Source organism: Chlamydotis macqueenii, chromosome 6, assembly GCF_036417535.1.
Source record: "Chlamydotis macqueenii isolate bChlMac1 chromosome 6, bChlMac1.mat, whole genome shotgun sequence".
NCBI classification, from domain to species: Eukaryota; Metazoa; Chordata; class Aves; order Otidiformes; family Otididae; genus Chlamydotis; species Chlamydotis macqueenii.
In genome coordinates, this window is record NC_141561.1 from 2,647,327 (window position 1) to 2,659,941 (window position 12,615).

At 40.0% G+C, this 12,615-nt stretch overlaps 1 protein-coding gene across 1 annotated transcript in view; it reads right to left on the reverse strand.

Moving 5' to 3' along the window:
* The window catches only part of KIF5C (kinesin family member 5C), an 80,201-nt gene that overhangs the window by 30,805 nt on the left and 36,781 nt on the right, over positions 1 to 12,615 (reverse strand). Inside the window, exons 5-11 of the mRNA XM_086751032.1 lie at positions 12,533 to 12,581; positions 11,610 to 11,665; positions 10,601 to 10,688; positions 8,692 to 8,816; positions 6,795 to 6,899; positions 6,309 to 6,457; positions 1,904 to 2,052 (exon numbers count right to left, since the gene is read on the reverse strand). Of these exons, the coding sequence (XP_086607158.1) occupies positions 1,904 to 2,052; positions 6,309 to 6,457; positions 6,795 to 6,899; positions 8,692 to 8,816; positions 10,601 to 10,688; positions 11,610 to 11,665; positions 12,533 to 12,581 (721 nt within the window). The remainder of the gene's footprint in view (positions 1 to 1,903; positions 2,053 to 6,308; positions 6,458 to 6,794; positions 6,900 to 8,691; positions 8,817 to 10,600; positions 10,689 to 11,609; positions 11,666 to 12,532; positions 12,582 to 12,615) is intronic.

The following is a 12,615-nucleotide window of genomic DNA, read 5'->3' on the forward strand; positions in this document are numbered from 1 at the left end:
ACTGTGGTATTTCACTTAACTCGGAAGCTGCGTATGGCAGAGTACCACAGGTGAGAGGAGGAGGGGAGCCTATTTTTGAGAGAGATGCTTGGATGAGAACATCCTCCTACCTGTAAAACACAGACCAGATTGTGCACTTGGACACAAAGCTGCTGAAATCCTGCTTCAGTGAGAACTGGGCACACCCATTTCCTGCTACAATTTTATTTTGTATTTTATTTTCTAAATGTATAGAACAAGCTCCACAAAGCGAATATTTATGCAGCTATCCTGCGTTTCATATTCAAGATGCAATTTCTGTGGCACTTCCATTTGTAAAGAGCCTCCTTTACCAGAATATCCTTCCAAACAATGCTATTGCAGAAGCTGAGACAAGAAATCAATAGAATTTTGAACGCACTGAATGTATTGCTGGGTGACACCAATGGGAAAAGCAGGACGGACGGAGGGGAGGAGGAGGCGCGTGTATTTAGATGAAATAATAGAGACAGTACGGTATAAGGCTTGTTTGTATAGCATATAGAGAGGATCTATATGGGGTTTTCTAAAAAAAAAAATGTTTCTAGAATGGTAAGGAAATGAAAGCCATCACATTTAGCAAACACAGGATGAAACAGGCAGAACATGAGCGGGTTATGAATCCCCAGCACTCCTCAACACCGCCAGCAGCCCGGCCGTCTCCATAGCAATTGCGCTATGCCGATAAGGGAAATATTCCCTGGGCTGGAGTCTCCGGAGAAAGACACGGAGCACAATCATTAGGTAACGATCTCATCTGAAAGGCAAGCAAACAGCACAGGGAGCTCAAAGTGGAAACAATTCTTTTGCAGCCATAAATGTCAGGAATTATCTTTTAAGGAGGGATTTTACCCAGGATGTTCAAAACCAGACTTGACTGTGCATGACGAATTGTGACTAATAATTAAATCACACATTTGTTCTCGCTTTACATACTTCACGTTTGCAAGAGTTACAGACTACGGAACCGCTAGATGCATCGACACGCAGGACCTGGGTGACAAGCAATTCAGAAAATAGCAATGACTCAAAGCAGCAGTGTTCTGCTGTTGGGGTTTGCTGGGATTTCAGGGTGCAAGGGGGTGCAGGGTTGGTCTGTGTGGGCTTAGGGGGGTTGGTTGTTTGTTTGTTGCTTCTTGGAGGCTTGGTTTGGGGTTTGGTTTTTTGTTTGTTTGGGTTTTTTTTAATACGTGGAATAAAAATGAAAGGAAATGATGGTTTGCTAACATTATGTGTCAACGTTCCAGATTAAATAAAAATTCTTTAATTAGTATGTATGCACAGAAACATTCTTTCTCCACTGCCAACCTGCACTTGATCTTACAACGTACCCTGAACAGCAATTCCCTGTGTTTCTAAACAGAAAATTGGCTGTTCTTAACATAAATTTCACTTTGAAGCCACAGAAGCAGACAAGTGGTGATTATTCTCATCAGACAACACTCCTAATCATTGTACTAAAGGACTAATTATTGTAATGCTAAACTCAATTATTAAAAAAACCCAAGATCTAGTTACCTTACAGCATAATGGAACCGATTCTGATGCCTGAGAAGTAGAGTTCTTTTTTAAAAAATCAACATAATGACTTTTTACCTTTTCTTTATTAACATTCCTAACATTAATAAAAATTATTTATGCCTTCCTTTATTCTCTACAGCTGCTATCATGACAGTTTTGGCATTTAAAATGGTACCTTCTGTACCTGGCTGCTGCTCGTTTCCCTGGTTTTTGCTTCTTCACCTTTCAGTTATTATAAAGCGTGTGCTACAACTCTGAACGGTGAGCTTAGAATTAGTCCGGCTTGTGATTTAAGGCAAGATTTAAACATACGCAACTTAAAAATACCAAGACATGTACCCATTGTGATTTTTCTGGTACGTACCGTTTCTCCATCTGTTCAGTTCCAGCTCTAGATGCTGGATAACATTCTTTAGACTCTTGTTTTTGTCTTTCTCCTTCTCATACTTTTTCTTCCACTCCTCCGCGGTCAGTTCCAGATTCACAGAGACCGTGTTCTTAATCGTCTTCGCTCTGCGCAACAAAACAGGGTGTCAGTGGCTCTGCAACTTTTACCTCACCACAACAGAAAGGATTCAGAAATGTTTCTGTTACACAAAGGGAAACCCCTAAACATTCACAATTTATTTTCTGAAGTGCAATGCCACAATTCCATTTTCTCTCAAACTCTCAGCAGCATTACTACCTGGAAGCCTCAACAGAAATTTTTCTGTCTCAAAACCCAGCAGCCAGTGACCAGTCAGGCATGGATCTGCCTCTTCAGGTTCCTCCAAAAAGAGCAGCTCTGGAAAATGTTCTCAGATTTAGGACAAAACCAAGTCCTGTCGTTACTGTTCTGCTAGGTAAGCTGTCACCTCGCAGCTTCCGCTGGCCTGGCACCCACTGTAGAGGGGCCCCCACCAGCATCAGACCATGGGCTGGCTCCATCCCTTAACCCCCACCAAAAGTTCATCCGTATTTCACGCATCACAGCGTGAAGGATGTCAACACAGTGAAGCAGAGATACGGAAACTTAGCCTTCTTGAAAGCCAAACAGCGCTTCCAAATACATTTTTAGGGGTGGAAGCAAGGGAAGGAGGAGAACCGCTGGTCACCAGCAGATCACTGGGTTACTGCTGGGCTGGGGAAGGCTCTCCGTGGGAAAGGAGCCTGAACGCGTGCCTGTGCCGCTGTGGACAGGCTCAGGAGTTACTGCCTCTCCAGGCAACAGTATCACAAAATGCAAACCCTTCTAACAACAACCACCACCACGTCATTGTGGCGAAAGTGCTTAGCTCCAACTGAACCTAAACAATTGCACTAGAACATGCAAAGCAAGCAGAAAAAAATGCACAGCACCTAGTCCAGCAAATCCACATTTACAAAGAAAAACCAAACAAATCAGTCTGAATTAAGAAGGCTTCAGATCTTTGCCCTTCGCTGCTCAGACACTGAGTCCCTCCAAATGCCTCCAGTGTGACTGGATAAAATAGAGGCTGAGTAAAGGAATAACAGACAAACCTCTTACCAGCTTGTAACACGTTGGCTGAAACATCAGTGCAAGAAACTGTGCCTAGGCATGGGCTACAGATACACAGACTAACTCTCCTTTGGGGAGAGCACATGATCTTAGTTATTTTCTTCACAGCTCCGCTTACTGATTCTGAAGCATCCTTTAAAGATGACCAATCACTAGAAGTCCTAAAACTTTGTTTCATCAGCAAGAAAACACTCCCATGTCTGCACCTCATACTTCGAACTGTGCTCTGGTGATTTGCACTACATGGCAAGCAGGAGTTTTATGACCTCAGAAACACTTTAAAATAACCCCGGATTTTTAAAATCTGCAGATGCCTAACGGTTAACGTTTACCTATCGTCTCTGCCAAAAGCAGGGCTCAAGTTTCCACTCGTTTAACTGCACTAGCGGAAAAAAAATGCCACACCATAAAGTTTATCGGCTAATGATGGATGAAGTACTTACTAGCAACTAAAATGAAAAACAATTAAAAAACCCAAAAAGATGGAGCAGAAAGGGAAGAAACCGACTCACTACTAACAGAGGAGCACACGCACGTGTTGATTAGTGTAAGTGGGCCTGGGAAGATGAATTTTACTCCTGATGTTTATTGTGATGGTGACATAATTCTTGTTTTGCTAGGGAAAACGGAGGAACCAGTAATCACCCATGACTCATACACTTTCCCTTTAATTGTTAGTCAGGCCCTTAATACTGTCACATCAGAAGAATGGAACCCCGCAACCGAAGAGCCCGTAACAGAAACCACTTCCCGCAGACAGCAATGTTCCCATCCAAAATGCTGACAAACAACAGTGTCTGTGCAGTACCTGTGCTGCTCTGCAGGTCTGGTGCATCACCAGCCTCCTACCTGTACTCCCTTTCTTGCTTCAGCCCAGTTCTGTAGCTTTTAAGCAAACAAACAAAAAGCCCACAATAAACCCCAATGAAGTGTTCGGCTGTGCCCCCAGCTCTTTCAGCTGTCATCACAGTCCTCAGTAAGGAACACCTTTAAAATGTTCCTCTGCCTAGAAAAGTGTTCGACAGGACACGTCACTGCAAGCTCTCCTAGCCAGGATGCGCAGAGTCGGTTTGAAAATTATTTTGCCCCAAACAGAAAGGCAAGTTTTACCAATTACTGAAAAGAAAAATGAAACCAAGAGAAAAGTAAACTGAAATAACACAGAAACTGGACTTCCTCCGCACACGCTTCCCTATGTACCCATGCATACAGCTTCCCAGAGATCCTGGAGCACTCTTATACAAAAGCAAAACCCTTTTAGTCTAGATTAAAAGAATAAAATATTTTTTTAAAAGCTACACTACCTTTTAATCCCTTTAATCTGAACTATGACATTTCACTGCTTACATGTCTTTGTACTTCAAACCATACCTGCAGAGAGAGTTCAGCGTAGCAGCAAGCAGACCGAGACCTAACACAGTACCTACTCATCTATTTAAAATGAAATGTCCCTTCGGCTGCTTTCCTGCCCTGGAGCCTTATCCAGAATGCATTAGCAGGAACTTTGGGACCGCTCTTCCGTTCTACAGAGGTGCAAGATTCACACTCGTCTGAAATCACCTGCAGTCAGAAAATTGGACGTGGGGAGGTTTACACTGTGAACTCTCACAACATTTAAACTTTTACCATGGACAAAACTGTGCAACTCATGATGCTTTAGAGTTGTTAACACTCTTTATTTAATTATTGCATCTTAATATTTGCACTTACTCAAAAGTTTGGTGACATTATAATATAGGAGATTTCAGTAGACGCTTACATCTTCAATAACTTAAACTTAGGTTCATCATACAATGGTGAATTAAAACTGCATAGCAACCCTTAACCTGATTATACATTAACAACCACTTTCTCCTTTTGTAGCCCTTTTTCACAAAAGCTTACTGCACCGCCTGTGAAGCTCCCTGTGGGGAGTTTTCCCTGCACGCCGTTATTTAAGCGAGCAGCTCACAGCTCCGCAGTGAAGGAAGGACCCGCTGTAAGAAGCAGAGATCAGAGGAACTGGTGCTTTTTGCAGCACATGGGTCCCTCCCCGCCTTCCACAAATCCCAGCAGCAGCAGGTAAGGACAAGTTAATACCGGTGCCGGCAATGCCAGAGGGAGAGCTGCCCTCCAGCCCTACCCTGCACTAATCCGCAGCTCTCCGCTACGGAATTGCGCCCAGCTGCAGCTCTTCGTCCTTCACTGCCCGTCCTGCGCTTCTGTGCACTCCTACATGAATGCACCGAGGGGATCATCTTCCCCTCGCTGAAATCTAAGGAAAGCTCACATTAAAGGGTAAAAGTGGGGCAATGAAATAATGGAAGATTGTCAGATTAATTTTTTATACAGGATTTTACTTTCCAATATAAAATGCTCCTTAACAGTGTGGGCTTCGATGCAAAAATTACACATGGTGGAAAACGATGCATTTTCGGACAAGGACAGATTTATCGCCTTGTACAAACTGTTAAATAAATTCTATTTCAAACAATCATAACTTGCTAGTATTTTTTCTTTCTGCTATTACACAAGTGATCTTCCAAAGTATCAGAGTTCTCCTCAATTACAACAAAAGCAGTAATTGCGTAACGAGCCTGACCTATTTTTGCAAACTTTCCAAATGTATTTCATATGACTACTGCCAACGAACACATATGGAAGGGAAATGTTCTTGCTCAGTCCTTCCACACTTATTTTATCCTTGCTTGTTTCTGAAGAATTGTTAAGTTCCTTTAAATATACAAAAATGTCTGTGAGCTATCATGGTAACCTATTGAAGTTGTCAATATTACATTGTTTCCACACTCTTCATTCTCTTAATGGTTAAAAAAATATTTTTTGCAACCCTAACAATGATCTCTGAGATGCCATTCAAAGAGAAGGCACATCTTAAAAGCATCAAGAGCAGCATCAGATAAAGCAAAACCGAACATTTTCCACTGAGGTAGCCAACAGAAAACTGCCCAATACCATTATCTTCTCCATAAAATTTCAAAGAACTACTGTAACACTTAATACTTTCTGCAGGAAAAATTATCAGAGCTTCTAAGTAGTGCAGCTGCTGGCCAACATTAACATTTATTTTTCTGGTACCATAGGGAATAAAGAGACAGTTTCCTCATGTTCTCCAGTACTATTTTTTAATAACTCCAGAAACCACAACCTCTGTATTCTAAAATGCCTGCTCATCTCACTCCCCTCGGCGTGGCTGGCTCAAACACGTGGCAGAACCCAAGTGTCATCCAGCCTGACGCTGAGGAGGACTCACCGCTGTCCGAACATCAGGGTCGACTTTGTTTCCGCTTCGTTGAAGACAGAAGGAGAACAGCAGATCACGATGGTGGTTCTGCAGTTCCCACCAAGGGAATCCTGCAGTATTCGGGTCATTTTGCTGTCTCGGTATGGAACATGGGTTTTCTAATGAAAATATAAGTAAGAGACAAGAACAATTTTTTTAAACAATGATATTGGAATGAGAGAGAATGAGTTGACGATGACAGGTTTAATGGATTTGAAGCACACACTCCTGAAAAGTAGTTGTTTTGACTGTGCTAAGATTGGATATTCACTCAAGTGAGATCACTGAGAATTAGTTTATCTTTAGTAGAATAGCAAAAGTGTCACTGGTTTGTGGTTGGACACCTAATATTTTCTTCTTTCTGCATTGAAATGCTAGCTTATTTTTTTATATGCATGGCAAAGAAACAGATAAATAAAAAGCCATTCTTCAACAACACAAAACAGGATTACTTACAGTTCCTTCTGCCAAGGCAGATATCACATTGCCTAAAGCAGACAAAGACTTATTGATATTTTTAGCTTCATCAAGAACAGCGCCCTCCGCTCCAGTTTTGCTGACCTACCAAAGAGAGCAGGCAACAGTCAGGCTCAGCTATCGGCAAGCGTCTCTACAAATACAGCTCCAGCGCAGACAGTGCAACAGCTAACGATGCTCTTGGAAGAAAAACAAAGCAAGCTTACCCTCAGCGTGAAGAGGGAGAATTTTATACGCACTTTTTTGTTCGTGAAAGCCTGTAATACTTCCATCTTTCTTCCAGTGAAGGTGCCAGCTGACCCTTGGTTTGTTCAGGGAAAAGCTGGGAAGTCTGTGCTCTCCTGAGGACGCTCAGGGACCACTTCCAAGACCAGAATCTCCATACAGATAGGGAACACCACAGGTACATTCTCAGGGCACACTATACACCACCAAATGAGTATCTTGACTTTGTATTTTGCTTCCACGGACCAAGAACGCCAGGACAGAAAAAGCGTGATCTCACTCATCCTGAGCACGAGGTTTGCTGGTCCACAAACTGGATCCCAAGGTGGCCCAGGCAAGAAGCGTGGTGGCCTGGGACCAGCACTCCTTTAGACAGCAACACAGTTTAATGGTTTTTTCTCTCCTTTTTTTTTTTATTTTTTGCAGGATAGGGTGGGTGGGGAATGGCACAGAAATGTAGGATAAACCCATGTATCTTTCTCTACATTCAAACTATGCTATCTGTACTTTCCTCTAAAAATGCCACATGACATGAAAGGAAACATAACTGCATCTCTTCAAAAGACGATCTGCCAAGGAAACCCCTATCTCAGGTTCTCTGTACAATATCTAAACAGACATAATGAACCATAGAAGTTCTGTTTTCAGAGGAGAGTCTGACTAGGTACTCATTTTCTAAACACCACTAAGAGTTTTTTATTTAACATTTATTGTTATATGCAATAATATAAATTAACACTGTTAATTACTCTGGTGAATGGCTTCCACATTGTACCAATGGGTTACCAACCAGTGTGTCCCAACGAAAAACCTGAAAGCTGCCCAGTCTATAGAACAAAATCTTTTATTTTACTCCTCATTTTCAGAAGAAATAGAGATCTACTACTATAATGAAAGACACTGGTTCATTATGAGTAATTATTTTGACATCCACAGTAGTTACCAAGGATCCAGCTGGAATAAGCAATTCCATAGTGTTGCAAAATGATGAGGTTTGTAATTTATCTCATTCACAGTTAAATAATTTTGAACACTGCAGAAGACGTTAGAATGAGAACTGGGAAAAAATGACATTTGTAATACTGTTCTAGACCATTACTCTTTTGGTAAACAGATACAAGTTATTTTCTGATCAGTATTTTCCTATACTGGAAAGCAGAAACAGTCACCACGATCAAGAGAGTCGTTCAGGGAGCTTCAAATAGACTTCAGCTGTATAACTGCATTAGCTGTTGTTATTTCATTGATCTAATATGTGAAATAATTACAGAAAATCTAGAAATAGGACATGTCTGAATATAAGCAAATTAAAATAACTGTCTAATTTCTCAAATTACATAAAAATTACATTACTTGCTTCAAATACCCATAACTAAATGTGAAGTTATAAATAAGTCCACTGGTTCAATCCATTTCATTATACATGAAGATATATTGCAGATGTGGGGGTTTTGCATTTCATACCTATAGTTCTGATCTGCTCCTTTTCTCCATCCCACATTAAAAAAAAAAAAGCAAGATTGCCATACTAACGGTAACCTAAGTTAAGACTTCTGTAAAAACCATTTTAGGTTGACTGACACACATTAACATAACCAGATGAGTGACCCCACTAGGACCGCTCAGCAGCTTAGGAAAAAGGAAAGATTACCTTCTCGCTTCCAGCCAAGTCTACCAGGTAAAGCTTTCCACTAAGTTTCTTCTCAGTTTCCACATTCTCTTGTTTAATATTAATGAGGAAGATACTGTGGCTTCTGGAGCTGTGTTCATTCATATCTGCAAAGGAATCACATTTGAAAGGTTTTGTTTAAATGACTTTAAACCTGACAAGACATTTTATTTCATCAGAACAAGCCTATGCCTAGCAAATTCAAAACTACAAGGCTTTTTTTTTTAGTTTCTTTTTCGAAATTTTTATTCCCCTGAAGCAATAAAATGTTACCAGAAATAGTAAAAAATAACAAAAAAAATCATAGCATAAGAATAACAAAATAACATTTCACAGATACTGCAAAAAATAAAGGTTCTGTCCTTTTATGCTTCTTCATGACTATAGACAGCTCACACAAAAAACTGCTGTGATATAACAGACACTATTTAGACAGAACTACAGTGAGGATGTATGTTCAGCACAGAGGTGTAATTTTGAGCTGAGCAAGAGGATTTAAAGAGAAGTAATAATAACTGCAATAAAAAGCAGTTGGGCAGGTCTCAGCGCCATTGTGTGAGGAGCTCTCCCAACATCTAGCAAAAGTTTTCACCAAAACCACACCATTTACCTCCAAATGTCAGAGTGATTTTTATTGTTTATGCAGTTAAAAATCCTGCTTCACCCAGGCGCAGGTAAAACAGAGGCAGCTACACTCTCAGCTTCTACTGATTGTAAGTTGGATTGTAACCATGTTGTGCTTGAAGTTTGATAAAGTTGCAAAAATACAGCGTTAAGGATCAGTAAACCACTCCCTCACCTGTTTTCTCTATTTTCTGTTACCCTTCTCCCATTCCCATTCCCAGCAATGTTTACATCAATCTGCACTTCCTTCTTCTCCTCCATCCCCAAACTCAGGTTTTCAATAACACTTACGAATTTGCTCCTTGCCATTTTCAGTCTCAGTAAAATTCATTCTCTGTCAACTTTTGTGAGGACTGTTCTGTGCGTGCCAAATGCAACAGGCAGTATCACAGCAAAAGGTGTACTTGGGTATTTGGATATTTTGGATATTTTGATACTTTTTGTCAAAGAAAGAGCAGAAATAATGGGAGGAAATGTTACTCAGAACAAAGAGAATACGTTTCTACTAGTATGATGAGAAAGGCATGGGAAAGCTAAAGCAATACAGTATTTAACAAAGGGTGAAAGCACAGACATGAAAGAGAAAAAAATGTTATTAGTACATCATAAAAAAATAAAATTAAATTTAAAAAACAAAACCAAAACCACGTGAAACTCCACACCACCACCAAGATTTGAGTTACAAGATGAGGCTGGATCACTGCTTGGATCAGCTAGTAGGCTGCATGCAATGCAATGTCAACACATTTGGCACAGGCTGAAGTGTTATTATGTTTTTAATTCAGGGAGATTTGTTTGCTTTGCAATCACTGGAACTCAGTCTAAGCCACCGCTTCACCAGGATAACTCGCAAGGGATAACTCGCGGAGTCTGACAATGGCTCTGCAGCCTTTGCCTGCCATTTCACCAGTGAATTGCCCTGAGTTCTTGACTTGTAGCACAAAGAAGAATGTACGTACACAATTTCAGTTATACATCATTTCAAAATATCTATAGTATATGTAACAATACGTATTTTGACATTTTATATAACAATACTATATAATGCCAAGTATTAAATTCAGAAGTTCTCAAAGATCAAACAGTCAATAAAGACTTTTGTATGCACTGAAGTGGTAACAAAGTACAGCTCCATTAATTTTGAATTGTTATCACTTGTGCATCATTACATTGCTCATGTAAGTACCTCAAAGTACTTTGTGAACGTGAAGAATCAATTGAAACCAACACTTGACCTGAAGTGTGTCTTTCCAGCCAGGATACTTACTTGTAACGGCTACATGACGGTTAGCTTTCCCTTCATCAATGACATCCAAAACTTCTTCTGGACTAGATACAAATCTTTCTGTACAACCCTAGAAATATGCAAGTTGAACACAGAAAAGTTTAGGAAGTGTCCAAGTATTCCAAATGCCATCGGGACAAATACTGAGCACTGATTAACAAAATAATTAGGAGAACCATCAACATCCAACACGAGCATTAGCAAGGCAATGGACCAAACCACGCCTTGTATGACGTTCAGGAGGAGGTCATGGGATAACGTGAGAGACAATTTTCTTTCACAAGATTAGAGACTCTGTCAAATCCAAACACACAGCAGAAGAGAGTTTTTACACTTAGAACGCACGGAATGATACGGCATATATTCCTGTTACTAATTTGGGTTAGATTACATACCCAAATTGGTTTTTCTCTCTCAAACTACAAGACAAGATGCATAGTCCTTGTTCTCTGCCTTAATGCAATATGAAGGAAATGCATACTGAAGGAATTATTTCATAAATTTCATTTTACCCTCCCCAGGATGAGAATAAACAGAACATATTACATGTATAGAATGAAGGCTCACATATATTCGTAATATTACATTTAAGTGAGGGCCCATGAAGTCATCAAACAAATTCTTAACCTGATAAAACTGTTGTAAAATACGGCAAGATTGCAGTACCTATGTAACAAAATATTAAAGAACAAAATTCTTCACAATGTTCTCTTTGAAATCTGACAGGAAATAGGAATATGAATATTTAAAATTTAACACTATACTAACAAAACGTAAATGTTTAAAGTCAGAAAAACAAAGCAAATGTGATTCAAGCCCATTAATATTTCAGGAAACTGTTGAAATCCAGGGAACAATACTACTTGAACATTCAAGACTCTGAACATGAGCTGAATTATCTCAGCAAATGCACCAGTACACAAATGGAAATGTGTAAATAAATGCCTGTGTGAGAAAGAATGAAAAAATTAGCATCAAATTTTCCCTGTACCTTAACATATGGGACTCTGTTTTTATCTTCGTGTACCGCGAGGTTTGTCTTTGACACTAGAAGGAAAGATGGAGATCATTAGGAATATTCCACGGGTAGTAACGTGTCAGCAAGAGGCATGACAGCCAAACGCCGTGAATGTATTACATTTGCAAATGAGAACTGTCGTCGCTTCCCACTCCTTATTAACCACCAATATTTCTGTTATGAAAACTTGTGCTTGTTTTGTCAATCTTATATCTGTTTCTTTAAAGTTAACTTTATGGCACAGGAGCTTTTGCTTGGATTAATAAAGTAAACACAGACCAATTCAGGTTTTGCCAAAGCAGTAAGAATTTCACCAGGAACAGAAGAACTCACTGGAATGGAAAGCTGAAATACACGTTCCCGGTTTTGTGTTACCATTAGCATACATTTGCCTGCCTTCAGACTGATTCCACACCCAATTCACACTTCCATCAACAGACAGCATGTGTACACAGACACACGAACTGTACCAGGGACAGGTAGCTCCCAACAAACTCTACCTCAGAGAAGCGAAGCAAGGAACAAGCTGAACTGAATGTATTCTAAATTTAATCCAAAAAACCCTCAACAGAACACTACGCACATTTTTAAATTTTAAAAATTCTGAAGTTTTATTTTGAGAATGTACATTGCCGGTGAGGCTCAGAGACGCCCTAAACTCTGTAAAATTCTCTGTCCTCATTGATTTATTGGCAAGCTATGTAGCGCTGCAGAGGCAGGGGCACAGCAGTCAGAGATCTGATGACTTAAACTGCAAAATTCTCCTTCACAAAGCTGGTCATACAGCTTAAATTTAAATCACTCTCACAGAAAGTAACTATTTCCCCTGAAGTGTTGATTCACAGCATTACACCAAGCACACCACCACTCAGCCACATAAGAAATGCAGAACTTACCATCAAGTAGGTCCCTGATTTTGTCCAAATATATCTCAAAGTAGGAAACCTAATAAAGGAATCATAAACATTACAGATTTTAA